Source organism: Pollicipes pollicipes, unplaced genomic scaffold (assembly GCF_011947565.3).
Source record: "Pollicipes pollicipes isolate AB1234 unplaced genomic scaffold, Ppol_2.1 Scaffold_2555;HRSCAF=2994_pilon_pilon_pilon, whole genome shotgun sequence".
NCBI classification, from domain to species: Eukaryota; Metazoa; Arthropoda; class Thecostraca; order Pollicipedomorpha; family Pollicipedidae; genus Pollicipes; species Pollicipes pollicipes.
The window spans coordinates 38,227,859-38,250,253 of NW_023596136.1; the positions used below are offsets into that span (position 1 = coordinate 38,227,859).

General features: G+C 53.9%; 2 protein-coding genes across 5 annotated transcripts in view; both read left to right on the plus strand.

Annotated features, from left to right (window-relative positions):
- The first annotated feature begins 344 nt into the window (after positions 1 to 344).
- On the plus strand, positions 345 to 3,768 carry TfIIS (RNA polymerase II elongation factor). 3 transcript variants are annotated; one of them, XM_037237192.1, is made up of 2 exons: positions 345 to 412; positions 2,320 to 3,768. In XM_037237192.1, exon 2 carries the CDS (start codon positions 2,337 to 2,339, stop codon positions 3,219 to 3,221), a length of 885 nt encoding a protein of 294 aa, XP_037093087.1. In that variant the 5' UTR covers positions 345 to 412; positions 2,320 to 2,336; the 3' UTR covers positions 3,222 to 3,768. The 3 variants fall into 3 exon arrangements, with proteins under 3 accessions (XP_037093087.1, XP_037093095.1, XP_037093078.1); XM_037237200.1 differs by having other exon boundaries at positions 357 to 402; XM_037237183.1 differs by lacking the exon at positions 345 to 412 and adding an exon at positions 443 to 694.
- A 420-nt stretch (positions 3,769 to 4,188) lies between these two features.
- Positions 4,189 to 22,395, plus strand: part of LOC119105887 (hemicentin-2) — a 28,852-nt gene continuing 10,645 nt past the window's right edge. The window contains exons 1-7 of one of the 2 annotated variants that reach the window (XM_037229457.1): positions 4,189 to 4,530; positions 12,257 to 12,343; positions 12,482 to 13,207; positions 13,676 to 13,915; positions 15,282 to 15,403; positions 19,698 to 19,848; positions 21,057 to 21,154. In XM_037229457.1, coding sequence (XP_037085352.1) covers positions 4,482 to 4,530; positions 12,257 to 12,343; positions 12,482 to 13,207; positions 13,676 to 13,915; positions 15,282 to 15,403; positions 19,698 to 19,848; positions 21,057 to 21,154 — 1,473 coding nt within the window. In that variant the 5' untranslated portion in view covers positions 4,189 to 4,481. Of the gene's footprint in view, positions 4,531 to 12,256; positions 13,208 to 13,675; positions 13,916 to 15,281; positions 15,404 to 19,697; positions 19,849 to 21,056; positions 21,155 to 22,395 lie in introns of both variants that reach the window. The other variant, XM_037229449.1, reaches the window with a different exon arrangement.

A 22,395-nucleotide genomic window follows, 5' to 3' on the forward strand; every position in this document is an offset into this window, starting at 1 on the left:
TTCAGGAAAATAATCAAAATTTGCACTGAACAAATGCATGTAATGACTCACAACACATCGATGTGTACACTGCGCTACTACTGCCGCACTTCAGCAGAAGTACCCGATCCAGAAGTCATGAAATGTGTCTTGTTAAATATTATCATGTATATACATAAATGTGGTACGATAGGTCGCTGGCAAAAGGGATCAGAAATATTTTGCATTGGCTGTATTAGCCCATAACAAGGCTTTAAGTGGAAAAAACGGAATTAAATAATGCTTTAATAGCTTTGACAAATGGTTGATGGTAGTCAAATGTGGCGCAGACTATGTTTCGATTGTCGCCCATTTTGCTTCGCATTCTGAGGGAAAGGCCGAAGGGGAGGTGTGGTTGGGGGCGTCCTGCCAGATTTCAAACGTGTAGGCTAAGGTAAACTTGTCTAGAATGATTTTTGTACTTTCAACTGTTTTGAACTGTGTTTTGTTTTTGTCTCCATAACTCATTTTGATAGATTTATTCTGGCAAGATTCCCCCAAACACGTAAAACTAATAAAGGTGTTTTGACTACGGAACTAGCCGTTACGTACCATTAGGGTCATAATTCACGCCGAGTTTTCGCCATGGCGTAATGTCTTGTCGGGTTTTGAGAAGAAGGTTATATGCATTTGCACTCATCCACGCGACGGCAGTTCCGCTGGCAACCTTTTTCGGGTATTATCAGTTTGTGGGCCACATTTACCTCATGATGTCCTACTCAGCACGCACACTTGTGGCCAGGCAGTTTATGTCATTTGGGAAACAAATAGTTGTGGGTGTTTTGGGGTCTTTCTGGATTGTACTGTGTAAGTTATTATAAGCAGAGACTGTTTTCTTGATCAATTAGGCACCACTATCACCAAGGGTTTTGTAAATATACAATTTAAGAATGCAGTTTGACAAGTCACTGGATAGGCACAGCTTTGACACCCTTCGCAGGCACAGAGGTATATGACAATGAAAGTGCAATATGCACAAGCTGCAAAGAGAAGAGTTATGACATGTTTCTGCATCTAAGCTTCTTTAAGCTATCATCTTCCAAGTATGATGTGTTACCATTTCACCAGTTTTCTACACATTGTTTCAGCAATAAGTGGGACATGCAGATGTAACAGACTCCTATGCAAAGTTGAAAGTGGCATGCCAGAAGAACAAAAAACACCATAATATTTTCCACTTGTGATTTGCTAGCTTTATGCATTGAAAGTTATTCTTTGGAAATATGAAAACTACAAGCTAATATGGTGCAAAACTTAACAGAAAAAAATTGCTGATGTTTTCAACAGTTAAATATCACATGTTCCAGATACTTTTTATAATGATTCAATGATACTATATGAGCCATACATAACATATGAATTACACTTAAGTTGCAGTTATGGGCATTCCATGAATTAGGTGTTTGTTATGTCATGCACAAATTCAGCTCTAAATTTGAGGACGAGATGTGGCCAGATGATGTTAACTGCAATGAATTTCATCAATTTGAGCCTGTTTAAAGGTCTCAAAACTTCTGTTTCTTCCATCTTCAAGAAAACTCATTTTTTGCACTGACTGGCTAAAGATTGCATTGTTTTTTGTTTCATCAAAAAGATGGTTGTTCCTGATTGTTCTCAGTGAGCATTCAGGACCTGAGTTGTGCTGCTATATCCACCGAATTGAGAGCCTTCTTGAAATATCAAAGCACACAGTCTGAAACTAGTTGCCCAAACACCACACACTAAACACAAATATATTAGGGACCTGAATTTTAAGTAAACACAATGATACATTAAAGTATAACATTTTTCTTTGGTTAAAATGATAAGATCTTTACTAATTTTAGGTTTTTATCACATTCCTTGTCATGTTATATGCTCCATATCTACACTAATGAATTCCATCAGCACCCTTAGGCTGCACCACAGAAGAGCTAATTTGGTCATCTATATGAATATGAAATGCTACCAGATCAACACAACTTTTTCAGCTGACTGTACAAAGTGGCATGGTAAAACAAAAGTATGAGGCTGACAAGGAAAAGGAGGCATGTTGGTGTCTTGTATTCCATTCACAGAAGGTGTGTTTGGCCCTCCTGTGTTTTGTGAAGGTAACAATCTGTTCAGATTATTTAGTATGTCAATCAAACTGTTGTCTTTTGGTCTTCAATATAACCTTAAGAACTTGCCCCATATAGCAGGCTCATGATGTCAGTGAATGGGCTTTGATCAGCCTTTTCTCAATTGGTAGATTGTATTTATTGGCATACATATAAGGCTTGCTGCTGTCCTGCAAGTCCTCATGTGTTCTCCCATTTTCAGACAAAATATACATCACCATGTCAACAGAGGAGGACGTTCTTAAGGTGATGAAGAAGTTGGACAAGATGATCTCCACAGAGAACTTTGATGACGCCATGGACTCGCTGAAGAAACTGCAGTCGCTGCCCATCACGCTGCAGGTGCTCAACAAGACGCGCGTCGGCATGACGGTCAACTCGCTGCGCAAGTCCAGTAAGGATGAGCAGATCATCACACTGGCCAAGTCGCTGATCAAGGGCTGGAAGAAGCTGCTCACGCCGCCGGCCGACGCCAAGAAGGCGAGCAGCGGCGGCGGCGGCGGCGGCGGCGGCGGCGGCGAGACGAGCGCCAGTCGGGACGTGGAGATGCCGGCCGCGGCGCCCGAGAAGGAGGCGGTGGCGCGCTTCCCGCCGGCGGCGCCGCCCACCGGCGACGCCGTGCGCCTCAAGTGCCGCGAGATGCTCTACAACGCGCTGCGCGGCGACTCTGTGCCCGACGGCAGCGGCGACCCGGAGGCGCTGGCCGAGCGGCTGGAGGCGGCCATCTTCGCCGAGTTCAAGGCCACCAACGCCAAGTACAAGAACCGCGTGCGCTCGCGCATGGCCAACCTGAAAGACCAGAAGAACGTGAACCTGCGGCTGAACTACCTGACGGGCGGCATCACGCCCGAGCGGCTCGCCACGATGGCGCCTGAGGAGATGGCCAGCGACGAGATGAAGGCGCTCCGGGACAAGCTCACCAAGGAGTCGATCAACGACGCGCAGCTGGCCTCCGTCCAGGGCACCTCCACCGACCTGCTCAAGTGCGGCAAGTGCGGCAAGCGCAACTGCACCTACAACCAGATCCAGACGCGCAGCGCCGACGAGCCCATGACCACGTTCGTCATGTGCAACGAGTGTGGCCACCGGTGGAAGTTCTGCTGAGAGAGGCCCGGGCCGGCCGCGTGGACTCCGCTACCTGTGGCCGCGCCGGCCGCCGGGTCGGCCGGCCTCCCTCTGTGTGTGTGCGTGTTTTATTGGCGGTAGGGTGGGCGCGTTCGGTGTCCGCGCACGGTGCTCGCGGCGCGCATGGATTGGCCGTGGAGCGCCGCGAGAGCTGCGCCCATTGGCCGATCACGGCTGCCGGCGGGAGCGCGCGCGATGTGCGCGGGCTCGATGAATTCCCGGTCGCGTCTCATGGGGGCATGTCGATCTGTCTGGGTGTGTTCGGCGTTGGCATGGCCGTTCGCTCTGCGTGCGGGTTCCCTGGAGAGTTTCATTGTCGCGGACTGATTCGGTTGGTCTCGTTGGATGTTATTTCGCCGCGTTGCGTTCGGCGCGCTCGCTGCGGTAGACGACGAAACAAGCAGGCGTTGTCAACTCGAATTCATCAGGCTGGAGGCGACGTTGTGACCTGCCAGCTAAAACGCATGTTCAATCGCTACGACTTGTTTGATATTTCCATTTGTAATACATGGATCATCAAAAGTTATGCGCGTTTGTTGAGTGGATCCTCAAGGAAAGCTCGTCTCAAAACGATCTGCTGCGTATTGTTATTGTCTGATGGACATTACTGACAACGCGCCGTCCCACCGGTCCCAGCCAATCACGGCGCAGTGCTGAATGTTGATGCGATGCATCGAACTTCCACCCCATCCTGAGAGCGTTCATCGGTTTCCTTATTGTTGCGTTCAGCGCGTTAAGGACGTCACGCAAGCGACACAAGCCGTCATGTGAGCCCGAACGCTGGCGTCAGTGCGCCGGCCTGCCCCGATACAGGACAGATAGGTCCTGTGACGGGCGCCACCGGCCGTGGGACGTGCGCTCTAGGAGGGAGGGAGGGGGCGGGGCACGGAGCCGCGGTGAGATTAGATTTGAGGCGAGGTGTCTGCCGCCCTGTTGCCGCGCGTGAGCCGGGGGAAGCCGTGAGTCGCAGCTGGGAGAACGGCGCGTCGCTGGCGGAGCCGTCTGTCTCTGGGTTCGCCGTTTCGCAGCGAATGGACCACAGCCGGGGCACATCCGAGCAGTGCGCGCGTGTGAGGTGGTAGTGTGTCTCCGGATCCGTATCCGGTCTGCCTGCTGAGGAGAGCACGGGATCCCGAGAGTATGCGCACAGCGAAGCCTGAGTAGACGACGCGGTGCTGCGACTACGACTGCACACGCTGCGCGTTCATCAATCCAGGCAGTCACGTCCACACCTCCCCAATGGCGGCCGTGGTGCAAGCCACTCTCGTGTCGCTGCTGCTTGCCGTCGGTGAGTCAACATCGTCTGCATAGGTCAGGCTTTGTTTTTGAGAAGGCAACCTCCTGTAACAGGGCTGTTTCCTAACTAGCATTGTTCAAAGCGGGCAGAGCATATTCTTCAGCTTTAACTGCAAGTTCCCTGGATTAAGGCGGTCTTGCCAGGACCGCCATCGCATTTCTTACCTTTGTTGGTTGACACCATCAAGCAAATCAAGTGCTTAGATAAACGGAACGCTATGACCTGCTCCAAGCACGTGTGTGTTTTGAGTATTGAAGCCTATCAACCTCAGCGTGTCCTCCGGTCATGCCCATGACCGGTATGACGGCGTCTTGTCGTGCTGATGATTGGGCGTGGCCCATGGGGCCGTCCGTCGCGATCGCCCTGCCATGGGCTGCACCAGCTCGGGCAACTTATCGCAACACTTGAACGCTAATGATTGCTCTTTAGACCTGCAGACGCTAGTGATGTCCCACTTTATTCGCGAAGTTGGCGATTTATCCAACGATTTATTCAGCGACCAGTCCCGATTTTTCTGAAAAAAGTCTTGAGGTCAATAATGGCACGAGAACATCGGAAATTATCTTTGTTTTGCAATATCATGTGACCTTCGCGGTCAAAAACTGGGTCGAAAGATGGGGAACTCGATATGACGCAAAAATTACCGGCCGATTTTAAAACTGCAAGCAACAAAATCTTCACAAGCGCAAAAACCAGCGTCCATCAAAAGATCCGGACCTCTCAAGGTTATCTTTCAAGGTCAAACTCGGGCTTAACAAACGGGAACTAATTTGACGGACGGTAGTTCTTTCTTTGGGGTATGTTCTGATGTTTACAAGCTTAAAATCGGTCGGTTGTTTTTGGGTGATATTGAGCTCCCCGTCCTTTGAGCTGGCGTTTCATTTTGAAGGGTGACCTTAAGAGGTCAGGCCTTTTTGACGGGCGCTAGCTCTTCCACTTGTGAATAATCTGATGCTTGCAATTTTCAAATCGGTGGGTATATTTTGGGTGACATTGCGTTCTCTGTCCTTCGACCCAGCTTTTAACCTCGAAGGGCACATAGCATTGCAAAACAAACGTGATTTTCCATGTTCTCGTGCCAAAATTGACCTTCACCTTTTTTAAAGACAAATTGGAACTTGTCGCTGAATAAATCGCTCACCTCACGAACATTCTCTTAGAAGACTTTCAGGTGTGCCAATGACATTGTGGGTTGCTAGAGGATGATGGAACTAGTGGACGCATAGTATAGGAACAGTGGTGTACCATGGTTTATTTACTTTTCGTAAAAATGCAGCATGAATCACGAAAGCTTAGCCCACCTTCTGAGTTGCTCCCGCACTCTTGGCCTCATAATAGATATATGATAAAATAGTATACGATGTGTGCATATTGCAATGATAAGACAGGTAGAGCTGTTCATTCGTAGTGAAGGATTCATTTCATGCGTTAGACCGATAAATTACTGCGATCCGAGCCCCCGTAGTCAACATCGGCTCGGACCTTATGGCTTCAATTGGCACGGACGAGGCAGGAACGCCTATGAAACCATAGTTTAGTAGAATACCGCTAGATGGCAGTTGCACCTCGTCCGAAGACTGGAAAGGGACAGGATAAGACGAGCATGGTTTACCCAATGAAGTCACATTCGTTTTACTCAGTTCTCTCAAGTGGGGTGGTCGCCTAGCGGGAGCTTACGTGAGGAGGACGGCGGAATCGGGGTTCAATCCTTTTGCAAGTACTTCGATTCTGGGCAAAACACAAAAATGACGGGAACTGTCAATAGACCCTATTCCACTGTTTAGTGACTGACATCGACGTCACAGCACGCTTCGGCTGAAAGGGCCATTTTGTCCCCGTGAATCACAAAACACACTATTGGTCCCCCTAGTCGCTAAGGGGATGCAACGAAGGGCCACTCGTCGGGGTGGTGGGATCCGACCCGAACTCCACCACATAATTACATCGCGGAGGACCTCATGAAATAGCGCATCCATGCGATGCGTAATGCATACTGTGGCGTTCAAACTCAGCAGAGAACCTGTATTTTAAGGCTGACGGGAGGGTCGAGACTTGGCTTTCAAAAGGACGTTTCTTTGATATTCAGATGGCCCCTGCCTAGCCTGGCTACACTGGTGAAGTGAAGCGGCCAGCTCGTGCCACAGGTCATGAGTTCGGTCCCTCGCCAGCCATGTGCTTTACCAGATGCAGAGGAAGCACAGGCACATATGCAGCGTGCTGAGCCCAGAGCAGCATTCACCGGGACGTGTGCCGGCTTTGCCTTTTGTGTAGCACGCCCAAATACCGCTATGTAGGAGGGCGTCTCTGGTGTGTGGTGTGAACCGGGGCTGGTGCAGACGCCTGTCGATGAAACAATAGATGTCGCGCGCGATGGTCCTGCTTGCTCTCCAGCACAGCCCCGTTCGACAGATGGGGAGAAGCCGTCCAGCAGAGGGCGCCCCATGGTCCTCAACCGCGCCTGGGAGAGGTACAGCACGCGCCCAGTGCGGCGTGGGCGAGCATTTCGAGGTGGTGCCCATGTCACGTACCGCTGTTCGGCCACTTTTAAACCGTTCAGCCGTTCGGGTGCTACGTGACTGGCTAACTGGTGTGATATCAAACGGCGGCTGCCGCTGGGAAAGGCTACGTCACCAGCCTTTCCAACACCGGCGGGCACAACGACAGGAGACAAACTGCTGCGTGTCGAAGCAATGCTGCGTCGCGTTGATGGCCAATAGGAAAACCATGCTGCATCATGAAGTCAAGTTGACGGAACCCAGTAGGTATCACGGACAATCTCTAGCACTATAACGTGTAAACGTATTACCAAATCAGCAGACCTTTGTTGGGATTTGATCTTGAATTTTACATCAAGAACTACTTGTGGACACTTCTGGCTCGCCTGCCGACCTGCTTAGCCTACCTCTCCCCCTCCCCTACCTGCATGAACATGCCGCCGTGTGCAGTGACTGACGTCTCTTGTGGGACATGGGCATGCATCTTGAATACACATTTTGAATACACTCATAACGATGCCAGTGCTCAAAGAGCGCATGGTTTGCGATTGTCATCATTATTGCCAGCGACTCGGTGAGAAACATGACATATTAGGTGCAAAGTTGTGCATGACGCGACATTTACTTGCGAAAGGCGTGGTCATGCGCGCTGTAGTTGGCTGTCATCCATGTAGATTATGCTAGATTACATACCAAGGTGGAATTTTCTCACCCTTGTCACGAACACGTCGCATCGGTGCACACCATTACAGATACCCGTGGTCACGCATCAACCTCTCTGTGGCCCGTTCGTGCTACTCATTTCCTGCACAAAGCAACAATCCCGTCGGTTGCATGCAATTTCCTGCACATCTGCATTGCGGTGTTTAATGAGACAACTATCTGGCCATGGTTAATGGCAATAAACTTGGCATATCATGATGATGATGATGATGATGATATCATGACGATAGTATGACATATCATGATTGATGTATGATATGAGTTCACTTGTTCGGAAAAAAACATGTCGGCGTTCAGCCTGTTGGCGCACCAATTCCCAGCTAAAGCACAAGTCCACCGCTCGAGGTCTATTTTTACATTGGTGTAAGTCGACATCTTCCAGAAATGTTCTATGAAGTTTTAAAACCTCCAAGCATAATCAGTTTGCCCTTGCAGCGACCACCCGCATTAGCAAAGCAGTCAATTATGTAATGTCCCTCACCATACAGCCATTTATAATCTTAAGGTCTCATTGCTGACCAATTTCGAAACCATGGATTCTTTCGACGTGAACCAGACCACGTATCCTCCGTCACCACGCGCTGAGGTCGCTCCCATCCCCCACCTACAGTTCAAGGTCGGTCTGAGTGACCCGCTGACCTGAGCCCATGGCGCGCTTCAAACGTTCAACGCCGAGGCGAACATGGGCCAGGCCTGTCGGCGGAACACCACCCGCCGGCCGCAATCAAAGCCCTGCAGCGCCACCGACACCGCACGGCTGACGAAGCCCGGCCGGACCCGGAGAGCGGCGCGGCAGCCGATTGGTGCCGCCGCGGGCTTCAGACAGGCGCCATCGCCCTGGGGGGGGGGGGGGGGGGGGGCGCCAGCCGCCGCGGGAGTGGTGCCGCTGGCGCTGGGGCTGTCCCGCAGCTGGCAGACTGGAAAGACGCTGAGACTTTCGCGGTGACTAGAGCGGTTATCAGGATGTTGACCGTTTGAGGGGTGCTGGACGTATTGAAGACATGCCTGCATGCGCGCGTGGGTTAGTCTCGTCCGATACAACAACGCGTAATGTAAGGATGGCCGACGACTGGACAACTCCGACGCTGGCGGTCGCTGACAACGGAACAGCACGGACACGGCAGGATTTTTAACACGCGCTTGAAGTGGGGGACAAGTTGACCCCAACGCCTGATGTTTTTCCAAAATAACTTACCAACAGTGCAACGCAGTCAAGCAAAATTTTTGACAACGGCAGGTTACTAAACAATTGGTCTTTTGGAACTAATAAATTATATTTACGTAACGAGGTCGCTGATCTTGAGCAGGCCAAAAAACAGGCGAAGACATTGCTTAGGAAATTTCTCTACATGATGCGACAGCAAGGTATCGCCGACTGGAGTAATTTTTGGCGTGGATCGTAAATTAGCTGCATCAAAATAATTTTGAATGGTGAGTTGTTTTCACCTTCTAAATGATTGAATAAAATCACTGGCATTGCATGAATACGAATGACCTATTGCATAGGAAGGTATCTGGGTCCTGTGGGGAGGCCTGAGGGCACTTCGGACACCAATTGCGAGTTGAACGTCGTTTGACGTCATGTGACGTCATGACGTCGTTTGACGTCATGTGAACCAAAGGCGCGACCTGGGGATCCAAAAATTGACAGCAATAAGTTTACATAGAGCCCTGTCAATCCGATAAACTTGGCACACTAGCACTGGCACTAACACTAGTACTAAAACTCGCTCCCTTAATTTTCAAGATCTCAGATGGGTCAAATTGACCTACCATCCCCACCTCCGACCGAACTCGTCACCTTCCAACCGGTCATCAGGGAGCGTGTTATAAACGTAGGCCTACTGTTAAGTAACAGTGCCACCAACCGCCGGTAAACCGACAGCAAGCAAACCTTCAGTGTGTGCACGACGCAGAATTTCCCGATTGCTTAAGAAACTCGTGTTTCAGCATGTTAAACGAGGCCGGACATCGACTTGCACGGTACGCAGAGCGTCCGCAAAGCCCGTTTTGTCGGTGCGGCCACGTACGGACAGCCCGGTCTGTCGTTAGAAATAAGCATCAGTCACTGCTCCAACACGGGTACTACCCTGTTCTGCATGCCGAGCTGGCGCTCCTCCACAATGGCAGCGCCTGAGCCCAACTGTCCCACACCGTCCGCTGCCGTGGAGCATCCCCCGGCAGGGCAGTGTGTCTCTGTCTCTGCGCACGATACCGTCAGCCCTGCGGCTGCCGGTGTGGCTGCCCGCCGGCGTGGCTGCCAGCCAGTGGCCGGTGTGGCTGCCCGCCCGGAGGCCAGGTCAGCGCCCTGTGCGGTGTCCGCCGTGCGCTGCCCACCCACACCGACAGATCGCACCCATCAGTCAGCGCCGGGCGCCGAGCCGGCGGCGCGGGCCACGACCTCTGGCTCCCAGACGGCGCGACGACACAGCGGCCAGCCGTCTGTGGTCTGAGCCTGCTGGGCCGGTCGTCTGTGCTCTGGGTCTGTTGAACCGATGTCTGTTAACTGGGCCTGCTGAGCCGGCGATCTGTGGTCTGCTGAGCCGACTGTCTGTGGTCTGAGTCTGCTGAGCCGGCGATTTATGGCCTGCTGAGCCGGCCGTCTGTCAGCTGGGCCTGCTGAGCCGGCGATTCGTGATCCGCTGAGCCGACCGTCTGTGGTCTGAGCCTGCTGAGCCGGCGATTTGTGGCGTGAGCCTGCTGAGCCGGTCGGGCCTGCTGAGCCTGTCTGTCGCGTTCTGCCCTGCTGAACACGTCATTCATGCTCCGGGCGTGGAATGATGACGTCAGGAGGGACTGACCGATTATGAGCTCATTTTACGAGGCCCTGGGTGCATGCTGTTTAGCATCGCAGTGCACTTAGGTGGCAAGCTTGTGACTCATTGCCCGTGCAGGTGGTCAGCTACAAAAACGGCCGGCGCTGCGATAGCATAGTGTCTAGTAAATAATTCGAACAGTGTTAGGAGTGTCACTCTGACAGCTCTGGATTGTAAGATATATGCGTTCCGGTTTTTAAACACGAAACGATTTATCATTGTCGTAAAATATGATAAACACATGAGGAGTAGATTGGTTCCATCCATTGCAAGAAGTGCATGTGGTTATTGAGCTGTTGCAAATTAGACTGCAAGCACAGGCAGAAAGAATTGAAAGGGAGAAGTTTCGGAGCTTCTTTAACGAACGCGATTGTCAATTCCGATCTAACCTGTGTGCGGTCGCTTAGCGTTAAGTCGTAATGCCCCCCGGGCACTCGGAGGAGGCTAACACTTCCTGAGCTCGTTTCTGTAAACGTGAGTGGGAAGCTTCGAATCGGCTTCTGATGTGGGTCGTACCTGTCGTCCTGGCTCTGGCCCGCCATTCCGAGCTGTTTCCCAAATGGTGGGCACTAATGTTCCACACGGCGCTGCGTGGCCTCTAGCGTACGGTCAAGGCCGCGACAAGCCCGCCAGTGATATGTGTTTTTCAAAGCTGTCAGTGAAGTACGAAAGGTTTTGTCGGTTTCAAATTTGAAGCTTACCTGTCAATCACGGCTCTATCTCTTGAGCCTGACAGTCACTTCCGCACCGAGACCGGCTGAGGCAGAGGACATATCATTATGAGAACGTAAACTTGCGGTTTGGTCAAGCCGGTAATATAAAATACTTGGGAGAAAGACTGTCTTCCATCACATCTTGCTTTCGAGCACACGTTCTCTTGAACAAAATATATGGGGGAAACGTACTTACACAGACTTGATGGATAAGAACAAGCATAACAATATCCTGCGCATGTAGTCTTCTTCGTGGTGGGAAAGAAGCGGCAGCAAAACAGTTCCGCCGGAGTTTTTCCACAAAGCCCTCGCTTCCGCGCCCTTTGTCACAGCCCACAACGACCTGCGGACCCAAACGAATGAAATTGGTATCATTTGTTTCCCGCGACAGGCGGCCTGCATTCTCTCGCACCCTCGCGAGGGGCGTACCATCAGGGGGACGACGTTGCTGGGGTCGCGGCGGCCGGCCGGGCCAGCGCGGCTGTCTCGACTCTCCGCAGAAAAATGTGGCTGGCCTTTCCGTTTGCCCATGTCTTTTGTCAGTCAGCCTCACGCCACGTGTAATCAAGTAACGTTTGGTTTTGTGAAGCAATGATGATGGAAATTGTGCTCGAAAGACGTGAAAGCGCTGGCAGAAATAGCTAAAACAAACAGGAGTGGTTGAAGTGAAAAATAGTAAATGTAACAGATCGTAAAAGAGTAAAAGTAAAATGCTGAGTGGAATCCTGGTAGGCCTGCCAAGGCAAAACGCCCATAACTTTAAAAACGTGGACCATGGCCTAGTATTTTGGGGTAGATTACATCATGCTTCACTGTTCAGCCCCCCCCCCCCCCCCTGAACTCATTTTGTGAGCTATGCCCCTCCCTATCACTCACTCAGCATAAATCACGAAAGAGCTCAGCCGCGAGAGCAAAGCATAAGTCCATGCACGGAAGGCGATTGGCTTAACACATTCTGTTGTCATTTCAGCGTATACCAGCGTCCCGCCAGATGCCACGCCGAGCAGTGCGCAGCTGGCCACTCAGGAGCCGACGCTGAAGCTGCCGACAGCTGCAGGTCCCGGAGTCCAGGAAGTCCCGCGGCTGACAGCGCAGGGGACGATGCTGAAGCTGCCGACAGCTGCAGGTCCCGGAGTCCATGAAGGCCCGCGGCTGACCACTCAGGAGCCGACGCTGAAGCTGCCGACAGCTGCAGGTCCCGGAGTCCAGGAAGTCCCGCAGCTGACAGCTCAGGGGACGACCCGGGAGTCATCGCCGGACCAGGAGCTGACAAACCTGGAGCCAGCGGCAGGTCAGGAGAGTCAAGAGGACCCGCAACGGCCCGAGCACGGGCGTGACGTAAACCAGGATTCCTCGGAGGAACGCATCCTGTCGGATGGTGAGCCAGAGCTGGAGGTCGATCCGCTTCATACCGAGCTCGGCGTGCAGATTTCCGAGAAAGGGATTGAAGAAACCAGCTGGCCAGAACTCAATCCTGAAGGCGATGTTGAAGCAGATAACCCCCCAGCTGCTCCAGACCGTATCCCAGAACCGATTGATAAGATACAGGCAAGCCGGGGGCTCACGCCGTCGGGAGAGGCCGGTCTCGAGATTGGCGACGAGCCTGCGTCGGAGCGCCGGCAGCCAGCGGTGCAGAAGGCCGCTCAAGCTGACCCGGATGTGACCGAGCTCGACGTACAGGCCCAGCCGGCGTCTCGCCAGGACCACCTCGAGCCCGGCATCGGCCTGCAGCCCGGCCTGAGAGCTGCTGGGGGTGCCGACGTGGCTGAACGCCGGCTTCAGTCGGCCCCGAGCGTCCCGCAGGATCACGAGCCGAGGGAGCTGGAGCGGTCCGACCCCGTCTCGCTCGTCAGCCGACCGGTGTCCTTCACGGTTCGAGTCGGGGGCTCGCTCACCCTGCCCTGCCGACGGCGGTCCGCAGGTGCGTGACCCGACCCCCCGACCCCGCCTGACCTCGGCGCCGCAGGGCAGATGCGATGTTAGCGACGGGGCCGCCGTTTTTGTCCTCCTCACAGCCACTATTTGTTGAAAGCGCAGCGCACGCCATAGGGTCATTTTCGTGTGGCCACGCCCATACCTCTGCACGCTCCCGGCTACTCTTCATTTGTGAAAACAGCCATCCCACTTCAATGAATGTCACATGAATGCATCATCGAGCTAATCGGATGCTCTAATAAATAGCCTGATCGGTAGTTTGGGTAAAACGAGGCCAGCCATAAAGTGAGGCAGCTGTTCATCACATCAATCGATCAAAGGTCATTTACTCTGTTAGCCTGCGAAGGACCCAGGCGCTTGCCCTGGTTGTCAATAGACATTTCCAGAGCCGCCTAATCCAGCACAGCATGCTTCATCTGTGGCCTCTCTGTAAGCCACTCTGGTCGCCCCCCAGACGGCGCGCGCAGTCTGGCGTGGCTGCATGAGGGCAGGTTCCTGGTGAGCAGCGGGACGCCGGTGTCGCAGGACCTGCGGTACAGCCTGCTGCCCGACGCCGGACTGCGTGTCACGAACGCCGGGCCACAGGACAACGGCACCTTCACCTGCAAAGTGTACGGCGATGCCGGCCATTTCCAGGCCTTTGCTCACCGCGTCCATGTGCTGGGCAAGGCGAGAGAGAACGCACAGCTGGAGGGTGAGTGTTGCATTCGTCTTCAGCTGGTTCGCTCATGCCTGCAGTGACATGTTCAGGAGGGCCATGTGGATGACGGTGTTAGGCGGGTAGTGAGCTTTCCATTGTCTATCCATCACGCAGACGGCCTGTGTTTTGGAGAGCAGAGTCAGCTAAGTGGCTGCTCTGTGTTCTGTCAGCCATCCAGGCACTCGCTCTCGCATGGCCCAGTAGCTAGCGAGGGTGACAAAAATGTATTCACTGCATGCCCGTGTCGTTCAAGGAGCCCGAAGACAGGGTCGGCGTCTGTCTCTCGTTTCCGTTTGCAGCACACTATCTTTTAATACCACCTTTTTGGTGAGCAGAAGCGGCATCACCGTCGGTCGTTATGTGTTCTTTCCGAAAATCCTTCCTCAAAGTCCTCAGAGTGTGTGGGCGGGAATGAAAACAGCGCTGCCGATTCGTTATATCTTTAGATCCGTAAAAATAGCGGTTTGGACAAAGCCCACACAAAAAAATAGTCATTTGGACAAAGCTCGCACTAAAAGTCTGTTCAGAATACCATCGATTATGTTCCCATCACAGTCAAACCTACTCTTCCTTCCATACTCTGATTACTCTAAAAACAGCTTGCATGCTCGCCGCTGTCGTGAATGTCTGATTGAGTGTGGCACCTCGCTGCGTGATTTATGTTCCAGAGATCTCAATGGGAGACCTCTGTTCGAATTGTTGCGGTGTGGCATTGTTGCCTTGTGGCATTGTTGTTTTGTGCTATCGCCGGTGCAGCTGTAGTACTCAAAGAACCTTTTCAATCTGAATGGAAATATTGAGCCACAGTAAGGCAGGTGTGCTGCACTTCTACTTGAAGCCCTACGGCTTTTACTAATCTGATGGCTAGTCAAGTATGCACGTTATGAAAAACCTCATACTTTCGCTGAACTGAGCCCAAGAATATCGACTGGTTTGGGAAGGGCACGAGATCCTCCATGGAACCGGCATCGGTCAGATGGAAGCAGCCATGTCGCCGAAGGCTCAGCGCCCAAATACCTCCAACTGCTTACTGTGGACGCGACTGGCAGATTCACCAAGGCCGAGGAGCCCGACCGCAGGTGTGCGGCACTGCCCCGCATGCGACTGCCATGGTACTAGCGTTGCAACCTCCAAGCCGGTTATAACGCTGGCAACCGAAACACTGTCAGCAGCGCGTCTTGAACCCGCGACCTCCAAGGCAGCGGTCCATCTCCCTTCCACGGAGCCGTACGGCGCCTCCGTGCCGCCTTCGAGCGCCGCCTCACCTGGCCTGGATGACTAGCCTCGAGGATCTTGGGGACCAGCTTCGAGGAGAGGTCACGTGACAGCGCCACAATCTGAGTCGTCCTCCCGTTTTCAGCGCCCCTGGAGGTGGTCACCCGGCCGGGGAGCGGCGTGAGCGTGGTGCAGAGGGGTCACCCAGCGACGCTCGCTTGTCTGGTGACCGGCGACCCCTCAGCGACCGTCGTCTGGACCAAGGAGGTATGCCACGCCGACAAGGCGTGAGACCCCTGGGGTACGGTTGTGTCTGGGACCGCGGCCATACCGGCAGCCTGGCGCCACGTGATGCCAGGCGTCTCGTTCACCGGGACGGCGCCGCTCTCGCCGCTTGGCGAAGACCGGTTGGAACGGCCGGAACAAGCCTGTCCAACTGTCTTACTGGTATGCCTGTAGGTACGGCGGCAGTGCACGGGACCGTACAGACGCAGTCAGCCGGGCTCCAAGGACATGGACGGAAACTAACTAACCAGCAACACCTAGACGCCTAGCCAGTTAGCGTGCGCGCCCTAGCATTCAGCACGCTGGCCGGCAGCCACTTTAGCAAAGTGCTTTCAACCTTGGATTGGAACCGATAACTGGGGGTGGCGTTCCATTACAGTGATGCTCCTTGTTGAAGCTGTCCGGTCCACATGGTGTAGCCACAGCTTATCAGCCATCGTTATGTGAGCTCATGTTCGTGGAAGCGCCTGATCAGGTGCATCGGATTTGTCAATAAGCGGGTCCATGCGAAGTACCATCGATAGTTGACGCATTTTTGGCATTGCTGAATGACTCACATCAAATCGGATCCGTCGTAATTCCTGCGTGGTTTCCACCAGTGCTCTCACGAGGCCGTCGTTGATTAGGAAGTCGCCGCTTAGGCCGTCGCTGCTTAGGCCGTCGCTGCTTAGGCTGTCACTGCTTAGGCAGTCGCTGCTCAGGCTGTGGCTGCTTAGGCGGTCGCTGCTTAGGCGGTCGCTGCTCAGGCTGTCGCTGAACGCGTGACCGCTGGCCACGAGAGGCCCACAGGGTGAGCGGCGCCCCGCCCGGGTTTACGAGGCTCGCCCCTATGGCGGCACGCGCCGGCCGCTGCCTCCACGTGCGCAGCCGGCGTTTTTACTGGCGCCGGCGGCACGCAGCACCTCTTTACGTGCCTCTCCCTCCTGTTTTAGAGCCCTGGCTGGCAGCCAGCGCGGCGGGGTGCGGGACATCCCACTAGGCTCAGACGGACAGGCACTGGTGGGATCCAGTGCAGAAAACGGGGTGACTTTCGCACGACGTAATTTAGCTGGTTATTGCACGGACACTCAACTCATGACAGCCCGGTGGCAACACTGGTTTACAGCCTAATGCATTTCCGTGAGTAATTTCGGAAAGCATTAGCTTGACTAATGCAGTCCCGTTGAGCGACATTTTATGGCGGTGTCAGCCATTCTGCCTGATTTGGTTGTGGTGGAAACAGCCAGTTATGGATAGTAGCTTTTCCCTCCCCTGGGAACCAGAAAATACGACCCGTTCCAGATGGCCTGATTCCAGGCGTCAACACATGTGTCACTCTTCAGTAAAATTTACTTTTCGCGTGAGTTGATGAGAACATCTCACCTGTTCACACCGTTGGTGCTCTGCTGGGCCAGCGAGAAGCATACGAATGTGACACTAGAACGCACGCAACAAGCATTGATGGACGGGGCATGTCGCTCCCTAACGCCCTATCCTTCTACGCCCTCTGGAATTTCCGCTAGAATCGTGCTAAAAAGCAACGGTTGATGGCACCAGATGTCCGAGATTCGACGAACGATGGAGCCTACAGTCAGGCCCATTACACAAAAATGATCGTGGCCTTGAAAAAATGTCTGCTGAAAACCATGCTCGCGAAAACAATGATGTGACCACGTTTAACGATGACGCAACTATTGCACGCCCTGTTGACCAAGGTCCAGTCCATTCAGCTTAGCAGCTAAGCCACTTTCGTTTCCCATCCTTGATTCTTTTTTTTTGGCATGACGAACAAGGTTTCCGGTATGATTTGATAACTCAATTTTAGGGCTGCTCAGGTTTGTAACACAAGTTTCCTAGTTCAGAGCAACGAGCTTTTCGATGCGCTGTTTTCCAAGCTTCATCCTGTAGACCGCATACTTTTTCTCGGGCAATCTTTACTGACATGATGGTTTTGTTATTTGCCAGCGCAAAGTAATTTGGCTGCAGTACTGAATCCTCCCTTCCGTAGCATGTTTAACTTTTCCAGTCATTCAAATCAGGCTGAAAACGGCACCCTTCCATGTGCCAACGACCTTTTCTTGCCATGCGACAGCAGTGGTAAATATCAACATCTACATAAGCCAGCCGACAGTCAGCATGCCACGGCACTTGGTGGATTGCTTCCGGGATCCCTGGACTGTTTACCTCCGCCCAGCGACGGAAGCTTTAACGGCGTCCGTCCTTATTACCGACTGTGAGCACGTTTCTCACGTCACTTGTCTGACCGGTCGTCGCGGCATGTTCACACGATTGGGCCGAGTGGCGTTCACGACACCCGGGCCGGGCGGCCCCCCTGATCAATCTGCCTCCCCCCCCCCCCCGGTCTGGGTCATTAAGGCACAATCCCGCATTCCCCACGGGAGCCACGCAGTTAGTTTTCCTGTCAACGTCAGGGCATCTGGCGGGAACATCCGACTGACCTTTGGTGTAGTGCATCGTCTTCATTTTTTTTTTTGCCGATGTGCCACACTTTTTGCTCAAACCCGAGTTGAAGTCGATAAGGCAACGCTATCGGTAACTCCCACGTGTCCGATTTCATGGTGTCTATGCTGCACGCGCACCGGCATAATTCAAGAACCTTTCACAAACGAGAACTGGAATAACTGTAGTAAATTTGTTACACAAGCGAAGATAATTTGACGGATTTTGTCAAGGATTTATCCAGGGAACTTTTTCTGAAGGTGTACGTGACGCTGACATGATCCGTAGCCTTCTTCGCCCAAGTCTCGTCTTCCGATCGGTATTGCATCTCTGCATCCTGGGCTGTTTTATAAAGAGATCGCTAGTGCCGTGATTTAATGTAAACAGAAAGGCACATACGTGGTAAGATCACATGCTTATTTGCCCACCTCCCAGGCATGTTCATAAAATTTGATTGGGTTTGTAAGCGCACGTAATATTCAAATACAGCTCACCGAACTTAGACTGCGACATGAAATGCAAACCACACAGAACCCATCCTAAGACAACAATCATTAACGAAAGCAGCATTACCATGCGTACATAGCAGAAAACCCGTTTTGTATCCTGGAGACACACGTTGCGCAAATAGAACAAGCACGGACAACATTCTCCAGCCCCGACCGCCGTCAGTTTCGCAGAAGACTACAGCGCTACCGAATTTTGGATAATCATTCCGGTCATTTAAAGATCCCACCAGCATTTATCGTTGTGAGCATAAGAGATAGAAGAGAGATGTTAGTGGCATCCATCGCACAACCAATTTAAAGCGACATCTTTGAAATCGGACTTCGCCGGTCTTAAACCCATATCAACCAACTGCAGGACGTCACAGCACTTACGCCTGACACGGCCCATCTCGCCACGCATCAAACCAGCTCCCCACCCCACAAAGCAGGTCTGTGCGCCCGACGAGCGGGACCGGCGGCGGCGCTGCGCTCCTGCTGCGCGTGACAGCTGCACCACTGCAGCGGCGCGTGACGGGCCGGTCTGCCGCCGCAGCAGGTCGCGATCCGGTAGCCACTTGTCCTGTGTCGCTTGTCGGTAATGGCCGACACACAGCTGCAACGCGCCGATTGAGTGGGCGCTGCAGGGCACTGCCCATCCGGTGGCGGGATGGCCCGCCGGCCAGCTGCCGCAGCAGCCGGATGTGACGCGCGCCGCCGCCTCGCTCCCCGGCACGGGGTGCATTCAGACCATGTGGACGCGTGCTACGAGGCATGGGTGCGAGCGCTGGAAATTTGTGCTTATCACTGCAGATCTGCGGTCATAGATATTGCTGCATCCCCATGACGCACTCATGCGTGAAGAGCAAGAGAAATCCGTTAAGTGTTCGGGTAGAGCAAGACCGTCGTGGAGACATTCGGCGAAGGCTCTCGCTAGCTTGCATGTTAGGTGGTTGTCGCTGAAAGATGCCAACGTACCACACAGAGATGCTAGGCTGTATATGCCCTTCCTGGCTAAGTTACTTGTTATCCGTAAAAAAACACACAAATGTGCTGAAGTTACGAGCAAAGTGTCCGCACCAGACGCTGATGAATCATCTACAAACACCTGCGTCAGGGTCCTGGGTCATTCATTTAGCCTTATCTGAATCAACACGGCCGTGAACGCTCATGATATGAGACGAACATGCCCAGCTCATCCGGCTTTGCTTTATTTTCGCATCACCGTGGACCTTGGTATGAGGACAATCATCAATTTCCCCAACGGCCGGACGCCGAGTGGTATGAGTTGGCGTGGCGGCCGGCCGTCGCCGCCGCGCCCGCCCCTGACCTACCCCTGACCCGACCGACAGGAGGGAAGTCTGCCGTACGGGGAGACAGACCTGCACGGGGCCCGTCTGGAGATCGGCGAGGTGGACCGTTCCCACGGCGGCACGTACGTCTGCACCGCGCGGTCTGCCGACAACAGGACGGCGGTGCACCGGCTCCGCCTCGAGGTCGAATGTGAGTACCGGAGATGTTAGCTGTGAGCAGCGGCGAGGTCAGCCATAGGCACGAGCGAGGTCGACCGGTAAGGCCCCTAGCTCACTGATGAGTTCGGCTGTGTGCAGTGGGCCTGGATCATCTGCGAATCCGGCGCAGCCAGCAGGGCGGCCCCGTCGTGCGTCCCTCTCTGTTCTCCTGAGGCGGTCCAGCGGCTGACGCGCTGCAGCGGACGGGCGGGCCTGCCCAGGGAGCGGCGGGGCCACGACACACGGCGTAGGCAGCAGCGCGGACGCCGGCCGAAGCTGCAGCACCTGATGAGAACGGCCGACCAGACGTCTCCGAGGGAGGCCGTCGGCCGGCCGCAGGCTCGACGCTCGACGACGCTCGACGCTCGATGACGCTCGATGCTCTACGACGCTCGACGACGCTTGACGGCGTTCGACGCTCGAGCTCGACGACGCTCAATGCTCGAGCTCGACGACGCTCGATGCTCGACGCTCACGCCGCAGCATCAGCCCGAAGGGCGGCTGGCGCGGACTGCGACGACCGAGCTCGGCTGTTGTCGGCGCAGCTCCGGGCTCCAGCCCCGCTGCAGACTGGAGGCGCCGCGCTTGACCTGCCCAATCCCGGCTCGTCCGCCGCAGCGCGCCGAGAGCACGCTCCGTCAACAAGTTTTTGTCTCGCTGCCTCTAATGTGACAATTCGTGCGGTCGGGCTCAACGAGAGGCCATTATGACGCATCATTTGTCTGAAGCCTTCGCCTGCGCGGTTGCGACGGCACAAAGCACGCTGACTGTCATCTTAACCAGTGCTTCGTCCTGGTCTTTGTGCAGGCAGTTGGTGCACCAAAAGACTTGCGCTGTTTTTGGATTGCAGGGATTTCGCACTGGAGCATGCCCGCAGTTCAGCACGCTTCTCGTGCGGTGGTCACGAGCCTGCTAAGGTGCTATTGCTAGCCTGCTGCAATTTTTAGGCACACGTGGTTCATGCCAGGCTCGAGTAAGGGCAGCGATGGCAAGCTATGCCCGTTTTGGCCTTGGGGCAGATTTCAGCCGGTGTTAAGTCACGCCGTGATGGCTACGCCCGAGTGCGTGTCACCCCCCCCCCCCCCCCGCCGCGTCGGTCGTTCGGTGCAGTGTAGCTCAGCTGTGGGTAGTGGCGTCCTCCCCGTGACCCAGCGCAGCGATCCGACTGATGGGGATGGGCGGTGCTGTGCTGTGTTTCAGTCGCCCCGGAGGTCGTCTCCCCTGAGCCGGTGGTCTACTCGGGAGAGGGACGTCACGTGGTGCTCCGCTGTCACGTGTTCGCGCACCCGCCTGCACAGGTTAGACCTGTCTGCTGCTGAGCCCATCGGCGCTGGTCAGACCTGTCCGCCATTGAGCCCATCGGCGCTGGTCAGACCTGTCTGCCATTGAACCCATCGGCGCTGGTCAGACCTGTCTGCCATTGAGCCCATCGGCGCTGGTCAGACCTGTCCGCCATTGAGCCCATCGGCGCTGGTCAGACCTGTCTGCCATTGAGCCCATCGGCGCTGGTCAGACCTGTCTGCTATTGAACGTGGGAAGAAACCTCCAGAGGAAATGACTGAACGTTGTTTTCAAGGAAGAAAGCGCTTTGATCGCAAAATACCATCTTAATTTCGCACAGAGTTAGGGTAAAGACCTTATGCTAATACGATCACTGTCCATAATGATGATAGGCTGGTTGTTGCTAATACGTCCAAAAGTGTACCAATGCGAGAGGTTATTTTGTTACCATCAATTATGTGATCACCACCACTACGTCGATATAGTTATATCTTACAACAACACAAAATATCAAGACAAAACTGGTTTTGAAAGCCTACATATTTTGATCCTTCAGTGCAATAACGTCATCTCGCTGAGCCTAATTCTCAACCGCAAACAGCGTTGCAGCGCCCCCCCCCCCCCCCCCCCCCCCAGCTCTACAGCAAATGGTGCCGTCCCTGCGTGTGCTGCCTAGCAGCATCCCAGTCCCGCCGCATGCGTCCTCAGGCCACATCACACTGACGCAGCGTACGCGGCAGTGGTGGATTCACGTGCGGCCCACAGGTGTTAAGTTCCACAAAGGGGTGAGGACGCTTGACTCACCTTGTGCACGTGCCAGCGGTGGCAGTCCCATCAATCTAGGACCGGCTGTGGGCTACGGCCAAAGACGAGGGCACGAACCCAATGACACTGCAGTTTTTTCGGATAATTTTTGACGGGCCTCGACGAGTTGTCTGCTACCTCGACCATGAAAATTTTGGAACTTCTCAGCGCTACCTTTCATTGGCACCGGCGCGTGGGGGACGGCGGTACCATATACCACTTCAGAACTTAAAATACAGGTAACTAAATCCGGGGAGCTTTGGGAAACCTGACGAAAATCCGGCAGCATGGCGAGATTCTCCCAGTTCCGTAAACTGCTCGCTCCAACCTGAATGCTGCTCCGCGGCTTGGAGGCCCCGCAGAAGCTGCTGATGCCTGCGATGATGCCTACGCATGGCTGCAGGCCACACGAAATGTTTGTCACGTACGCCGGCCGCGTTTGCCGCGGCTGCGC

What these genes read in the sequence shown, in the direction of transcription:
- TfIIS (XM_037237183.1), top strand. Translation starts at nt 643, where the DNA reads ATGCATTTGCACTCATCCACGCGACGGCAGTTCCGCTGGCAACCTTTT. An exon ending in CCGCTGGCAACCTTTTTCGG is followed by an intron (nt 695 to 2,319) that starts GTATTATCAGTT and finishes TCCCATTTTCAG; the next exon opens with ACAAAATATACATCACCATG.